Source organism: Merops nubicus, unplaced genomic scaffold (assembly GCF_000691845.1).
Source record: "Merops nubicus isolate BGI_N331 unplaced genomic scaffold, ASM69184v1 scaffold773, whole genome shotgun sequence".
Taxonomy (NCBI): domain Eukaryota; kingdom Metazoa; phylum Chordata; class Aves; order Coraciiformes; family Meropidae; genus Merops; species Merops nubicus.
In genome coordinates, this window is record NW_008596697.1 from 1 (window position 1) to 17,046 (window position 17,046).

The 17,046-nt window shown below is 36.1% G+C and overlaps 1 protein-coding gene across 1 annotated transcript; it reads left to right on the plus strand.

Moving 5' to 3' along the window:
* The first annotated feature begins 326 nt into the window (after positions 1–326).
* LOC103769258 (b(0,+)-type amino acid transporter 1-like) lies at positions 327–3,303 on the plus strand. The gene is made up of 4 exons (XM_008936437.1): positions 327–446; positions 1,124–1,273; positions 1,887–2,061; positions 3,239–3,303. Exons 1-4 carry the CDS (start codon positions 327–329, stop codon positions 3,301–3,303), a joined length of 510 nt encoding a protein of 169 aa, XP_008934685.1.
* The last annotated feature ends 13,743 nt before the right edge of the window (positions 3,304–17,046 follow it).

Here is a 17,046-nt window from a genome sequence, read left to right on the forward strand (position 1 = left end):
CATATTAAATATTTCAAGGGACACAGTAGGTAACATTTTTTCCAGAATGATTTTAATAAATTTACAAACTAATACTTCTGAAATTGGTTTGAAATTCACTACTTTAATACTGGTTCAGAATTGCTTTCAAGTTCACTGCTTTAATACTGCTTATTTCCCCTATTTTGGTCTAATACAATACTCCTTAAACCCCACTGAATACACCAAAGGAGAGACTGATGAAATTAGAGCCAGATGTAGCCACCCAATGAAACAAACCTGAGGAAGTAGGATACTCGGTTTTGTTTTAGTGACGCCACTGACAGCCTAGGTGCCGCACTAACGAGATGCGTTGTTTTTGTTTTGTCAGACTTGTTTATGTTGCAGGTCGTGAAGGGCACATGCTGAAGGTGCTGTCTTACATCAGTGTTAAGCGTTTAACACCAGCACCTGCCATCATGTTTTACGTAAGTATATTCTAAGTACAGGAAAAACCAGCACCACAAATTGTCCAGTAATAGATTCTTTCACAATTTCTTACCAGCAGACTTGCATCTTTCACTACCTAGACAAGAAAAAGGCTAAACACATTAGGGAAAAAAGACTACATAAAACCCCCCAACTTCTCAGTTTGAACAGTTTCATTCCAGAAAACTGGATTTTAAAATCCAAGCATTTAGGAATCCAGTACATGAAAACAAAATGAAAGAATAAATGAATTATTAGTATTAGGATTATTAGTATTAGACAAATCCTTTATTTCACAGGATACCTGAAAGCAAGCCATCACTACCCTGTTTCCTCCCTGTAAGAATGCATTTACTTCTCTGTTCTCTAAATACATAATAAAATCAACCTAGAATTTTCACTTACTCTCAAGATATGCAGTCAACAACAAAACTAACGCATACAAATTTTAAGACTTTTGTCTTAAAATGGAATGAAGACTGCACATGAAAATAAGCCCATGTTGGCAGGATATGGACACTATCTTTAAAAGGTGCAGCAATACAGCAAGACCTAGATGCTAAAGCCAAAGTATTCACAGATCACTCTGGATGTACATTCATCGTGTTCCATACTGACATTCAGTAAAACTCAGCCTTTCTTACAGTTGACTATAGTAATTTTTGTTTCATTTTAGGGGGCCATTGCCATTATTTATATTATCCCTGGTGACATTGACACACTCATAAATTATTTTAGTTTCGCAGTCTGGATATTTTATGGCTTAACTGTTCTTGCACTCATTGTTATGAGGTTTACAAGAAAGGAACTCAGGAGACCCATCAGGGTAAGTTCAGTACGACTTTTCCTCCACTCCCATAAGTACTGAAACATCAGCTCATCCTAAATATTTGCATATTTAAACTCATGCTCAGCCAGACTCCTTGTTTGGTTGTTTTTTTTTCCCCCCCCCCTCAGGCAGACTCCTTGTTTGGTTGGGTTTTTTTTCCCCCCTTACCTGAAACCTAGCTATTTGTAGCTCTCTTTGTTCTATTTTGCACTAGGACAAAGCTCCTAAGGGCATGGGAAAGATTATACAATGTTTATTTTGACTTGCAGCAGACCATGGGCACAAGCCAGATTTGCAAGGATAGGTTACTGCAGTGAGGAGACTCGCTGAAAGAGGACACAAAATAAGACCCCCGGGTCATTCCACTGGAGTCTGGTCCCAGATTCATTAAAATGCAGAACTTTTACACTGCAATTTGCAAAAAAACTCAGTGACATAGCAGATTTCCCTTATCCATAGTCTTGCTACTCTTTCAATTGCCCCACCTAATTACAGAAAAAAATTTTGAAGGGAAAAAATGAGTAAGGCAATGAAAATATTCTTTCATATATGCAACTTCTGTAACTACAGCAAAAGAATAAACAGTAGTTTTGTGCTTTATATCTTGCAGATACCCATCATGATCCCAGTCATAGTGGTATTAGTCTCCATTTTACTGGTACTGGCACCAATCATCAGTGCACCTGAACTGGCCTACTTGTACTGTGTTTTATTTATACTTAGTGGACTTATAGTTTATGTACTTTTTGTTCATTTTAAATTCGACTGGCCCCAAAAAATATCAAGTAAGTATATGTCAGATAGCCAGCTCCAAAGTGCCACAAAACATTGCTAAGCTTTAGGTTAGTTACCATAAACAAAGCTTATTATATAGTCCATCCTATCTAAACCATGTGAGCAAGATGGAGAGGGAGGCAATTTTCCATACACGTAGTGAGATGTCATATAGTAAGCTTTACTGAAGGTTGTATTTTACTTCTTCCTGATAAAAAAAAGTGGTGTCTGATTTCAGGAAAAAATGAAACAGTTCACAAAAAGCCATATGACACTAGAGGTGCACAAAGAAACTGACTTCTAAAATGAACAGGACTATTTTATCTGTAAAGTTAGGTTTTCAATTCAAATCATGGCTTCAGCCATTAACTAAAGATTAGCAGACAGACATTTTTATACCACAAAATACTGCTTTTAGCTCAAATCATCAGTTTTACTGTACTTACTAAAGAAACATAAACACCATTAAGACCAAAACCAACCATGGTGCTGCTGAGTAAAATGAAAGACAAGAACTCAGTGTGACCATACAGAAAATGATTTTGCATAGTCTCAAGAGAAAAAAAATCTCTGCAGTTACCTCAGGAAGACAGGATACAGAGGTATTTCTAAAAGGGAAAGTGGAACCAGCTGAGAATGACAGAATTAGGGGTTCTACAGACATGAAAAGAAAAATCCATTATCAGTCTTCTACCCTCAGGGATTATTAAATGTTAACTATGCTTTGGGAAGCATTGTACTCCAAAAAGAGCAAGTTGATAAACCCTGAAATGTTGCAGCTTGGATCTTAAGATCGTTTTTATTCCCCACCCCTTACTTTTTGAGCTTGAGATATAAATACAGAAAGAACAGACAACTACTCACAAGAATAACTTTCACTTAGAAAAATAGACTATTTTTTATCAGTCTCCTACCCTCAGGGATTATTAAATATTATGTTAACTATGCAATGGGAAGCATTGTACTCCAAAAAGAGCAAGTTGATAAACCCTGAAATGTTGCAGCTTGGATCTTAAGATTGTTTTTATTCCCCACCCCTTACTTTTTGAGCTTGAGATATAAATACAGAAAGAACAGACAACTACTCACAAGAATAACTTTCACTTAGAAAAATAGACTATATTTTCTATGCCTGAACAGAAATACTGTTTTCTCTTAAAGCCTCTAACAATACCTTTTTTTCCTCAGACCCCATCACTATGCACCTTCAGATGCTTTTGGAAGTTGTTCCAGCAGAGGAAGTTACTGAATAAAGTTATTTTTTATGTACCAAGTTGTTTAAGTGCTATACTGGTTGAAAGAAATTCATTTTAGTTTGGCACACATTTTATACTTTCTAAACTGTTATGTTCATATTGGTGTATTTTTGCAACACTTCAGTACTTGAAAAATGATATAGAAGAGTAAAAAATTTGAGTCAGATTACACTGCCCAGGAGAGCTGTTTTCATTGTTTGCTAATATGTTACAGTACCTTGTTTTCTGCATTGAAATTACTGAAAATATAAACCAGGAACTTTTCAATTACAAAGATGGCAAAACTTGCCAGTAACGCTGTCAAGGTGCTTTTGATCACACTGCTGAAAGAAAGAAGCAGCTGTCATTTACAGCATCACATTCAAAAGGCCACACAAAAGACAAAGTAAAACCAGACTAACGCATTCTCAGTTTCTCAGACTGAACACTAGCTATAAAAAAATTAAAGACTGAGGAAATGGGAATCGAGTAAAAATGGAAAGCATGGGTGACAGGACAAGAGGAGGCTAATTTTTTTCCCCCCTTAATTAAAACAAGAAAATTAAAGCTTCATTTCTCAAGCAAGTGTTTTCTCTCACATCATCCAAGTTACAGAACAAGTAAATGCCACACAAATTAACCTCAGCATGAATGTGACTTTACAGAGGTAGGTTCATTATCCCAGAAACACTATTTGGCAGGTGATGAAAATCATACAAAAACCAGATACTTCATTAACATATAGATGTGAGCAGCTTTCACCTTCCCTGCCCAAGAAATTTATGGATTGTAGGTAAAAATTCTGTACTACTATATTCCCTTGGTGTAAACAGATAAGGAGAGAAATTTTATCAAGTCACCTCTCAATATTTTGATTAATTTGAGAAAGATGGTTTATACTGAAAATGAAAGTCCTCCCAACTTCTACACACATTCATCCTAAATATAAGATTACCAAGCAACTGGATTCAGAGTGTAAACATAAGGAGAGAAATTTTATCAAGTCACTTCTCAATATTTTGAATTAATTTGAGAAAGATTGTTTATACTGAAAACGAAAGTCCTCCCAACTTCTACACACATTCATCCTAAACATAAGATTACCAAGCACCTGGATTCAGATTGTAAATCCATACTACAGCCTAGTAAACTCAACTAAAGAAGCTCTATCATCTTACAGCTACAAAGAAATAAAAATTTCCTACAGATTCATTTTGTGTCTACCTACATGGAAAAGCAATCCCCAAAGGTACAGATAAAAATAATGGATTCTGATGCAGTTGAAGGAGATTTTGTGATTATAGTCAGGTCCATGAAAATAACAGTTCCATGTGCAATCGGTGAAACAAAGGCAAAAAGTTAAGAGTGACTAAGGCAGGCAATGGAGACCAGAACTACTGTAAAACACACAAAGTGCCCACTTGCCAGAGTTTTTTTGTCACAGTCACACTATTACAACAGCTGCTTCCACACCCCAGTCAGTCAAAGCATCACTTCAAAGAGAAGGACTACAAGGTTCAGGGAAAAAAACCCACAGGAATACAGTACTTTTGTATACTACTACAGTTTTTAAGGCTGACAGAGATACCTGATTCAGGTATGAGCAAAAATTATGCCAGGTTCACAGACAGTTTTAAGTGACAAGCTATCCGTTCCTATTACACCTTGAGGGTGCCTGAAGCAGATGGTAGGGATGGCTTCAAAACACAGAAAATCTTTTTTTTCCCCAAAATCTTGTTGTTTGACTACTGAATTCCTTAGTGCAGGAAAAATGTTAAAAAGTTGATACGGGTCTCAAAATGCAACTGAACTAATTCAAGTAAAAAGTCCACAGAAAAATCTCTCTCATGGCAACCCTGATCAAAAATTGCTTGAGGCTAAATATATCTGTGGAATGTACTGTGACATGTTTTACACTGTTCTTTATAGGCTGGCTCCTGGCAACTGTTAAGAATGTATGGCTAAAACCACCTTTTGCTTCTACCTCATGAAAGGTGTGTTATGTTTCATAGAAAAAATACAGATAAATTATGTCTATTAAATGATCCACTAGATGTATCTACCAGCAGAAAAAAACACCTTCCATTACATTTAGATATCACAAATGTCAAAGAACAAAACATGCCAGGGAAAACATCCTGCCTCATCAGTTTTTTTTCATCCAATCTGGCAATTTGACAATCTTCTGTTTGCATCACAATGCAGACCAAGACCAAAATACAACTACATCAACTATTTTCTTAAGCACTTCTACAGCAATTGCAGCTTACCAAGTACCTGTACCAAGATGAAAGTTATAATTAAGCTCTGTAGAAGTCAGGTTCCCAAGAGCACTATTTTTTAGTACATTAAACATTACAATTACATTAATAATGTAATTACGTTAGAAATACATTAACAATTACAACCATTTCTGACACATGGCACTTTTCCACTGGCATCATCAATATTAAATATTCTGAAAGAAGTGTTACTATATGCTAATACTAGAAAAATATGTCAGTGTAAACATATGGACCTCCCATTCTTGAAGTGAAGGCATGCCAATGTTTCTTGAAAGAATAATCCCCAATGACCAAGTATATACTTCCTAGTCAAGAATACAATGGAATTTTAGGCTTCTTAAAAAAAATTTGTAAGGTTAGGTCTCTATTCTAAAACACCACACAGGTATGCTGGTGAAACTAACATGCTTTAAAATCCATATATGCAAAGAGATTGATACCAGATTCATTTACTCTAAGTACCTTGTACATGACTCCTTTCCTGCAAGATGTTCTGATGTGCACAAATCTAACAGTGAAAAATTCACTGAAAGATGGTAGAGTAAAAGACAAAGCCTCAGGGCTGAACAGAGAAGATTTTATTATTTGCAAAGAAGAAAAGTTTTAGGTAAATTGGAGGGAATGAAATAAAAACATTAATGAAAAGTAAAGAAGTCAAACTGAAAACAAATACTAAAGCTACTACCACAGTGCTCGTTCCACAAAAGCTGTACAGCAGTGAGATGCTACAGCCAGCTGCACTGTGCAGTATTTCCTTGCCAGGTTAATACATTTCCAATCAAGTAACAAAAACTGCCATTGGACTTGACGTATTTCTTGATGCAAAATGGACAAATCCCATGACTGCCAACTGACACTGTGTGAATGAGGGACACAGTCATTTTTGAAGTTTCACAAATCCTGACAATTTGTTGATTGTTTCTAACGATTGCCAACACAGCAAATTCACTCTGATCAAGCCAACTAGAAGCTCTCTATTTACCAATACATTCAACTACTTCACAACTCAAGTTTTATCTTTAGATTTTATTGTTTGGACTACACATGTATATATGTACACATCATCATTAAAGCCAACAATCTTGAAATGAACGCACTGGAAAACATACATATTGTTCTTCTATGTAGTACTTCCTCAGATCCTCAGAGCCCAAAAGGTAAGGAATTTGTTCACTGTTAATCTCTTAAAATCAAGTGCAGTCCTGCTACTTGTATGCTTAATTAATTTTAGTGGAAATACTCATGTAAGAGACACTATTTTGAAGCATAATTCTTATCAGAGGAAAAAGCCCTGTCTCCAAATTACTCATCACTTTCTGTTCCACTGTCTTCTGAGGAGTCAGCCAATTCTTCAGTTACTGCAGCAGTGCAATACAGCTTTTCAGTACCTAGAAGTAATTAACAAAGTGTATCATTTGTAAAGCAAGAAAATACACAAGCTTCAGAATAAATTTGTACTTGTATTTAAAAAAAACAACACAACAAAACAACAAAACCTCCACAATTCAGACTTAAAAAAAAACACAAACAACAAAACCTCCACAATTCAGACTATAAACTAGGCCAGAACACTAAAAGCTGCTTTAAACTGGTTGTTGTCTGTGCTATTCTGATAGAAGAATACTGCCTATAGTTTGTTATTAGAGGTTCTCTCATTTGTTTTCAGAGGATTTGAGCAAGCTAGCTAAGTTTCATCTACCTGAACTGAGTATTTCAGATAAAGCCTGCGCAAAAATGAGGACACTAATTGTTTTATACATTATAAATACAGACTTGTTCCTTTCTTACCAAGGGGAAAAGGGCTCTTATCTTCAAAATCTTCCCAGTGCTCAAAATCAAAAGACACATGAAGATTCTGTTAACAAAAACATTGTTTGAAATAACTGTACTGATGCACATTGAATATATTCAGAGCATTCAATAATTCACAAATTTCTACTTCACCTTGTTCTTCAGTAATTCACACCATGCTCCCTTTTTCTCTTTTGTGAGAACAATAATAGCCTCTCTCTCCTTAATCACACATGTAGACTTTTCAGCAACTATATACTGATGCAGCTCCATGTCAGCCAAATAAAGTTTATCTTCTGCACAAGCACTATGTTATAAAAAAGTAAAAAAAATTAAATGCAAACTCACAGTCAAGTGTTTTCTTTATTACATTTAAATTTCTTAAACCTACCTGAAAACCACCTTATCCTTAGAGAACTCACATTTACAGTCAGCTACACTTGCTACTTTTACCTTCACTGTAACTGTCTCTTCATTTTGAAACCACTTCATTTCTGGATGAAAGCTAAAATAAAGAAAGTATAATTGAATTTTTTTCCAAAACAGAAAATAACACCATTTTAGACAAGCTGTCTCACATACAGCCAGAATTTTCCCATTAGGTTACAACCAGCTGAGTTTCAGCATCTGTAGGTGTACTCAATCATATTAATTTGACACTGAATAGGAGTGTCAGGAAAGCACATTACAGAACACCAGCCAGGTGCCTACTACCTACTAGTCCAAGTGGGAAGACAAGCTCCACTAACTTTCCACATGCCAAGGAATCAAACTTAATGCCTCCTTTAAAGATGTTATCACAGTCTAATCTTGAACTGACAAAGAGAAAGTTAACAATAGCAAGGCCAACCTTTGAAGGACAAAGTAAACTTTTCAACTCACTACAGACATGCATACACATTTTTCATCAAGATTTTCACCTGCTTGTTCTACAGCTCCTGTGCCTCAAAATTCCCCCAAATGCTGCAAGGTTTTAAGCAGTGAAAGAAATGCTCTTAGTAGATTGCAATATCCCTCCATTCAGGGGACTTCCTTTATCAGACCATCAGTCATACCCAAACCCTCATTAATTTAACTGCTAACCTATACATCAACATGTAATGCATAGTGGAGAAGATCTTAAACTGTGCTAGCAAAGCTGCAGAAGGAGATGTGTGGATTCAGTCACCCTAACAAGAACTTTTCCAACAGGCTAGAATACAAAATACTCCTGGTACTTGCACAAGAAAACACTAAGTCACTCATAACTAGCTTTAATAGGTAGAAGAAAAAAAAGCCCCTGAAGGGTAAGCACTGCCTACTGCCAAAGTGCCTAAGAAATATGAAAACTCAGGATCTACCATCTGTTGACTCAGCCCACAAAACATGCCTAGGATGTCTCTCAGCATACTCATAATCAAAACAAACCTAGCATTCAAGTCTGCAAAAAGATTCTCACATTATTTATCAACAGATATTGTCCTATCCACAAAGGAATAAAGATAATGGATCTACCTCTCAAACAACAACAAAAGCCACAACCCAAGAGGAAATGGGCCATAATTTTCTATTTTGAGAATGTGTCCACAACAAAGCCAGCCTTTCTTTTTACCCCTGAAGAACAGAATCACATGAAGGGGAGAGACACAAAACTGATCAATCACATTAAATAGCAATGCACAGAAACAGGAGGGTAGGAGTAACAATTGAGACCTCAGATAGGACAGTCTTTCGTTAAACATAACCCAAACAAGTGCAAGTCTGAGTTTATGCTGATGGGCTGAGCTGAAAAAGTCTTTGTCTTCATTCACCTCCTAGTACAATGGTGTCTCATCAAAGATTATGTCATTTCAACAGATAAAGATAGCTTCCAGGAGTAAGCAAGAGCAATTTAAATTACTTAAGGGATTTACAAGATGATGTGTGTATATATATATACACATTAACAGCATTAGTAATCCCTCATCTTAACACTGTATTATACCTATTTACCCAGAAAACAGATATTGCAGGAACAATGATTGTTCTGTTTGGCACTTCACATTAAAAAGCAAACATGGGAACAAACTGCTCTGAATTTCTGTACCATTTATGCTGAGGCAGGGTAGTCTCTTCTGCCCCCGTAGCTTGAGCAACACCATCTAAAGACAGGAAATCCAGAAATTTTATTTTATACTTAGCTGTAATATAGAAAACATACTTCCAGCACACCCTAGTATCACCATAAAAATAACTTGCCAGAAATAAAGTTACTACTGCAAGATTATATTTGGCATTCATATTGGGTACTTCTTCATATTGGGTATTTCATACAGTTAATAATTCAACTGAAGATTTTAACTAAAAGTACTACTATAGTTGGTATAAGAAAATTAAAAATCCCACCACCAAAAAGGCACAGTTTTCTAGGTCAGATAAAGGTTTTTCCAGTTTCAAGACTATTTATGTGAAATCTGAAACTTGTAATTTTAAAAACTGACTGTGAGTTTCAGGGATGAAACTAGTATTGATGTTACCATCACAGCTTGAAACATGGGATTACAATCATGCTACTACACCAGGAAAAAGAAAAAAACAAACAGCTCTCTATGACAAGCACTCCAGGATTTCATTTGACTTGTTTCTACTGTAACTTTTTAATAAAAATCACTTGGCTTTCATTGCTCCAAACTCAGGTGCCAACTTCTGCCATATCATCCTCTGTACCCCTTCTATATGACTAACAAAGCCATGTGCTTTTAAGCCTCTACTAAGTACCACATCCTTGAGCATTAAATTCAAAATAAAAATTTCTACCACCATGGATCTCATGGAAAAAATAAACCTCCCAGACAACAATGCTATTATTTGTCTCATATTTCAGTAGATTTCAACTCCTTTAAACCCTATGGCCTTTGACAGCAAAATACTCATCCTCTCTAAAGGAGAGATTTCCTGTTCACACATTCTATTCAGAGCCAAACAATTCCAAGTCTCTCAAAGAGTATTTCCCAAGTAGTAATACAGCTATATTAATACAGCTTACTCTCACAGCATCTCCAGGCTGCTAACTATAAAGGAATTTGTGGCTTACTGTAAACATTAGCAACATGATGCTATTCTGGATGCTCAGAGATGTCTGCATTAGGTAAAATTACTTTTAGGCTGACATTTAAGCATGTAAACGGTTGTAAAATTTCTGGAAATTACTTAAATATTTACCACATGGATGATTTTCAAAAGTAATTTTAGAAGGATTGTGGTTTTCAGTAGAATTTTCTTGTACTGGCATACTCTGTGGACTGGATGGATTCTCTGGACCAGTTGCACCCTCCTTTATGTTTCTGAACACAGAAAAAGACATTTTTAAAAGAATGGGTTTAAATATATTTAAAGGATACCTAAACACAGTTGGAAATCCTTCTGAAGTTATTTTTTTCATTCTAATGTATATAAAAAACACACTTAGACCAAACCATGAATCTCACCACAGGATTGCTGAACTTTAATTCAGTAAGATGCATTTGTACAGAAAACCAAGTTAAGAGAACATTTAAAATTCTGATAGTACCAGCCTTTTCTTGAATCAAAATACTCCTGGCCTTACTGTGTGTGACTGACCTAGACAGGAAAATTATTCCCTTTCACAAAGAATTCCTGTAGGTTTGGGGGGGCAGGGGGGAAGTTTGGTCATATTTCATTTCTGCTTTGGAAAAAGTAGAAGTTTTAGAACACTCCAAGTTTTTCATTTATTAGTAAGAGACCCCTGGCTTTCCAGCTGTACATCTAGGGGCTTCACCAGCTGGACACTGAAACAGGGTCAATCTACTTGAGAGATCAGAGACTGGCACCACGACCCTCTGCTCTGCAACAGCCTTGGAGGTCTCTGCCAAAACATCACTCCTGAAACACTGACTCACCTGTCCAAATGAAAAATACATTCTTCCTTTAACTTCAGACACCCAGTGGCATAAGAGGGCTGACCAGTCTAAAAAAGCCATCACTTACAATTTCAGTCTGCATAAATACTTGTAGCTTACTCCATATTGAAAATTTAGTATTAAATACCTTTGCAGCCATCTTTATTCAGAATTAACAGATCCTACCTTAGTTATTTTGGAGACAAATTAGTAGATGAAACTTATCTTCATCTTAAAGGAGAGATACTTTTAAAAAATGTTTATGACTGTTTCAGAATAATTTCAACTAAACAATTCTTTGAGGCTAGGTAAAATACAGCACAGAAAATTCAACTTACAGTATTTTTTAGAAATTCTGAGTTACATACTTGAGTGATCAAACAAAAAAAAAAGTCAAGTCTCCTATAACTTACTGAATAGCTTTGGAAAGCCAACATCTGCAAGGATCTAATCTTACCTTAAAGCAACCAAGGTTCTACAGAAATGTTTAATTATTCACATGCTACAACCAACATGTAACTGCATATTCTGCAACAAGGAGATGTTCCTGTAAAACCCCCCATTTTCCAGTTAGGTGTAGTACCTCTCCCACTGCAAAAACACTTGCAGAGAGGAACAGCCTGTGTTTCTTGAACACCATTAATTGGGAGCAACAGGAGTATTATTTCATCTTACTCATCTCGTTTCTGGGACTTAGCCAGTCAACAGCTGCCTTTAATTAATTTGCCTGAGAAAACACACACAGTGGCTCATGCTGGTTTTTCAGTGACCTTTTTTGGTTTCTGAAGCAATATTTATGTGCCAAAAGAAAACATTTGTGACGTATTTCTTCTTTGCAAGCATTATTATATTCTTATGATAAACTTAACTATCTGCATCAAATACTAGTTTAACATTTTCTAGAACTGGCATTTTTGCTGGTTATATGGCTAAACAATAGCAGAAAGCAGACATATCACAAACGCTTGTCTCTGTTTAAATGAAACTCACATTCAGTAATATTGATCATAAAATATCCAGTTAAAATTAAAAAACAGATTTTTTCCTAATAAAGTATATGCTAAAAAACACTTACAAAGGTTCAGAGTTCTCTGCATGATCTAATACTTTCAGGTGTCTGCACAACTCCTGAAGTTGTGCTATATGTTCTCGATTGTCAGCTCCCAGACCCGTAGACAAAATCTCTGATCGAACGTTGTATTCATTGACTGACATCTTCAGATATGAAATCCTGGTAACCCGGACCTTGAATTACAAGACATATCAAGTGGAAACCAAAGTTCATAAACAGCCTGTCTCAAATAAGTAAAACTTTAAACAAACCCCCATATAAATATGTATTTAAACCTGTAAGCAATTATTTTCTCTGCTTTTCAAACGGGAACCTACTCACGATTGCTTTAAAAGTATCAGCACCTTGTTCTTTGTGGTAATGGCTCTAGTAGCTAGTCCCACCTAACAGAACCAAGACAGCAACCAAGTGAACAGTCCTAGCCCCAACTACAGTTGAAATACCCACCACAGGGGTAACTTCTAGACCCAAGTAATAATAAAACTCGGAGGGGGGGTGGTGGGGAGAGCACGGTAAGAAATAGAATTAAGTCTGGCATAAAAGGTCTTAGGTATCAGCAAACAATCTGGGAGGATCATGGTTTCATCCCTTCAGAGGAAGGCATGATGAACTACAGAACTGATTTTACAATACAACGCCCCCCAACATTATTTCCAAAATATACTTCCATTACTAACTTTGTGAAATTGTCTGGAAGACATCTTCAGTTAATTTGGTGCTCTGTTACTGGTGCACATTCCACTCTCCAGAGGTGTAGTTCAAGTTTTAATTAGTTTGAATTCCATCTATATACAAGCATACATACTTATCATGGAATGGCACAAGCTGGGAGGGACCTCTGGAGGTCATCTTGTCCAACTCCCTTGCTCAACTAAAGTCACCTAGAGTCAGCTGCCCTGGACCATGTCCTGATTGCTTCTGAGTATCTCCAAGGATAGAGACTCTATAGCCTCTGAGCAATTTGTTCCACTGCTCAGACACCACCACAGTAAATTAAACAACAGTATTAAGAGAGTACCATTAAAATAGGAATGGACAGAAGGAAAGAGAGTCAGTGATCCTGTCATAAAGGAACTTAGATAGAACGATTCTGTAACACTACAATCCTATACCTACCATTGGGTCAACCCAAGCTGTATTTCCCAAGGTATGCACTATTTTTGCTTCATGTAGTTTTCCTTTGATTTTGTAATGAATGTAAGGAGTTACCTAGGAAAAACAAATTTTCACTGGAGGTATTTAACAACATAACTTTACAGTTATTTTAATTGCAATGAAACAATCTTCTGAGCGTAACAATGACAAGTGCCTTCAATAGGTAAAACTGGTTTTGAGTAAACTAGTGAAATACTCAAACTTTACTGCAGGTTAAAACAGCATTACTCTTTAAGGAAGGAGCTTCCTTAATGGAAGAATACTTAAAGGACAGTTCAATTTACAGAGTCTACTCTTGCCCTGTTACTCCTCAGAGACTCAAATGCAGCAATAGCTTGCCCTGAAATAAGTAATTTAAGTCACTGAAAAGAAAATACCCCAAGTTTAACTTCATTATTTGTAGGAAAACAAACAAGAAAACTGACTTAGAATCTAGCCCAACTATCTAGCAGATATTTGTTGCCAATACTAACAGGCAACAAAATTTGATAAAATAAGTTTGCAGTTCATAACCGTTTTCTTGTGGAAGATAACACAGAGAGAAACTAAAGAACATAAAGGAAACACCATGCAAAGCATGATAAATGTTACCTCTGGGTTCCATTCCGTTTCATTATCCATGGCTTTCACTCTACAAACTACAAACCTGAGGTGGCAGACACTGAAACTTTGCAGGTAAGTGAAGCAGCTGATAGTTGTGCACTTGACTTGTTCTGCCTTCATCTATATATTTAATTTTGACATTAAAGAACAGTTTTTCCTCTTTTGGGAAAATCTCTACCACTTGAACCCTTATACAGGAGGAGAAGAAACAGAATTAGTCATGTAGTAAGTTGTAAAAAAGTTTATTAATCTATTCCTATTTAAAAAATGGTGTTTTCATACCAATATATCTCACTCTGAGGGTCATTTTGTTTTCCAATCTGTAACTTACAGAGTATGTGACAGCTTTATAAAGAATTATTTGAATAGCAGTCATTTTTTAGCTGGTTTGGGGAGTGGGTTGACTTCAACAGTGACATTTTTAAATTACTTTGTATAAAAAAGTGTGCAAACGACTTGAACAACAACATTTTTACCTGTGAAAAACTGTCTTCTCACATCATCCACAAAATGCTGGTTTCTCCACATTTTTAACAGGAACTTGATTCCCTGGTTTCTTCAAACACTCCTTCATTTCTCCAGCAAGAATTGTGTATTGGTCCTTCTGCTGATCTGCCTATCTACTATCCGACCAAAGTAGTTTGTAGCATTTACAATGTGAAGAGGCAGTATCTGGGAAGGTAGAATACATTAGAAGAAAGGAGGATTTGGACAATTTCTTCAATTAATGAAACATAAGCCCAAAGAGGTGACAAAAATGGTGCTGCATAGACACATTTCAGAAGATTATCAATTACTGTTAATTACTGCTATACTGGGGCCTTTCAATACTTACAGGGAACCTATAAGAAAGATGGGGACAAACAGGTCTTAATTAGTTGTCAGTTTTATGCTTCTGCCTAAAATTCCTACTCAATTAACTTTCTCTATGAGCCCTAAAAATTTTAAAAAACCCTGTTAATAAGTCCAGCTGTTTATTTCTTTTTGATTCCGTGTGCATCACAATGTGGCTGAAAAAAGGAACAGCAAACCCCAAACTTCTGAAGTTTCATGGTCTCAGAGATGAGAGACTCTATTGCCATTTGGGATTTTGAACTCAGATAAGATACTCAAATTCATAAGTACCTTCAAAGTTATTGCCCATGGCAAAGACCACAGCTCCACAGTTAAAAGCCTTGTAAGGCACTCCAAGCAGAAGCATCATTCAAACAAACCAATTAGTATTTAAATAGCACACCTATTTAAGTCTGACAGTAGCTACAGCAGAGATAGAGCACAAATTGTCTATTTTGGCAAGTGGAACTAGCTTTTTTCCAAAGGTTTCGGGACTCAGTCTTATGTTAAAACACGTGTGAACTGCCATTTGTTTTTATAATACTGTGCAACTGCCTTATTTAAACATCTTTAAGTATGATACCACAAAAAGATACAAAAGTGCACTAAATTCACATAGTTATAAGGGTCATGCCAGGAAGAAATACCAAGACACAGCTGGGTGTGTGAGGCCAGACAAAAGTAAGAGGACCAGAAACAGAAATTCCACTTACTAAAACCCTAAAAGAGTACAACGCAACTTGAGGCTCTTAAAGGAAGGAAATGTCACACAGGGTTCCCAACAAGAAAGAAAGTGAATACTTAGCAAGGTGGTAACTGATTTGTAAGACAGTCACCCAGGCTCTGCAGTCAGCAAAAGCTGATGAAGAAACAGAAGCTCTACAATAGATAGAAATGAAGTTGATGGGAATTTTAACATTTGTTAATTTTGGTACATGGGCTCAATTTATAGAGGGAAGGAATGAATCAACAGAACATAAGCTCTCTTCCCATAGAACAGAAATCTTTGATGCAGAAGACAAACTGAGGCAAAATCAGAATCAACTTCAATGCAAACTAAGGATTATGGGAAAATCTGGCACACTTATTTATGCAAGGAAGAGAGAAAAAGCTAAAAAATAGTATATATAGTATACATGCTATATTATTGTTATAAAAAAAAAGTAATACACTAAAAGTAGCTCTAAGATCTGTCTTCGATACCCAAAAGCAAGGTGAATAACAACTTACTGTAACACATCCAGGGGTTGGCATAATTTGATCTGGTATATTCTGGGGCACATCTAATTGTAAATTGATTTGATGACGATCTGGACACGCTGTTCTATTCCTACATAATAAGAGAACAGTTCTAGAAAAATCTCCTTTGTTTTCAGTTGTAAACTATTTTGATGTGACTCAGAACAGGTTTAAGCACTAAAATTTCATCATCCCTCAGTAATAAATTTCTGTCTCAAATAAGACCAGTGACACTGGGGGTTAGAAACAGACAATAAGCTCTTGGTGGAAAATTTGGTACCACAAAATAAAAGACACCAGAAATCTTTCCGAGTAGAACAAACACTAAAGTTTTTGTTGCTTGCAACAACAGTTATCTACTCTGAAAATCATACCCAAGAACACTTTAGCTTCCTCCTTCAAGCTTACTACTTACTATCTAGTTAGACACAGCTCAGAAAAGTCATTATTTAACTCACCCACTCTGGACAGACAGGAAATGAAAGGGAGATAGAGTTAAGCATAAACTTTGTGCTATTATTGTTAGAATACTACTCAAACAATGTCTTAAAGTTCCCTCAAGTACATCTAGGGACGATTTAAAATGATTTATGATACTATGTCAGACGACGTATGACTAATATCCACAGCCATGTTATATTTCAGTTTTCAGAGCAGTACAAGAAGGGTGAAACAAATGCAGTAGCAAACGGAAAAAAAAAAAAATCATCATCAAAACCTTGCAATAGCAAACAGGGGAAAAAAAAAAAAAGTCATCATCAAAACCTTGTTTGAATAAAAGTATTCATCAGGAAAATTCATCAAGGAAGTAGCAGTCGTCATTCAGTGCATACAATGCCTTCCTGCATCAGTACAGGTGTCAAGAAACTTGTTATATCCTTACTTGCAAATCCCAAATATTTTA

Excerpts from the sequence above, each read along its gene's own strand:
- LOC103769258 (XM_008936437.1), top strand. The coding sequence starts at position 327 with ATGCGTTGTTTTTGTTTTGTCAGACTTGTTTATGTTGCAGGTCGTGAA. Across the intron at positions 447-1,123 it reads CACCTGCCATCATGTTTTAC|GGGGCCATTGCCATTATTTA; the intron begins GTAAGTATATTC and ends GTTTCATTTTAG. Across the intron at positions 1,274-1,886 it reads AACTCAGGAGACCCATCAGG|ATACCCATCATGATCCCAGT; the intron begins GTAAGTTCAGTA and ends TATATCTTGCAG.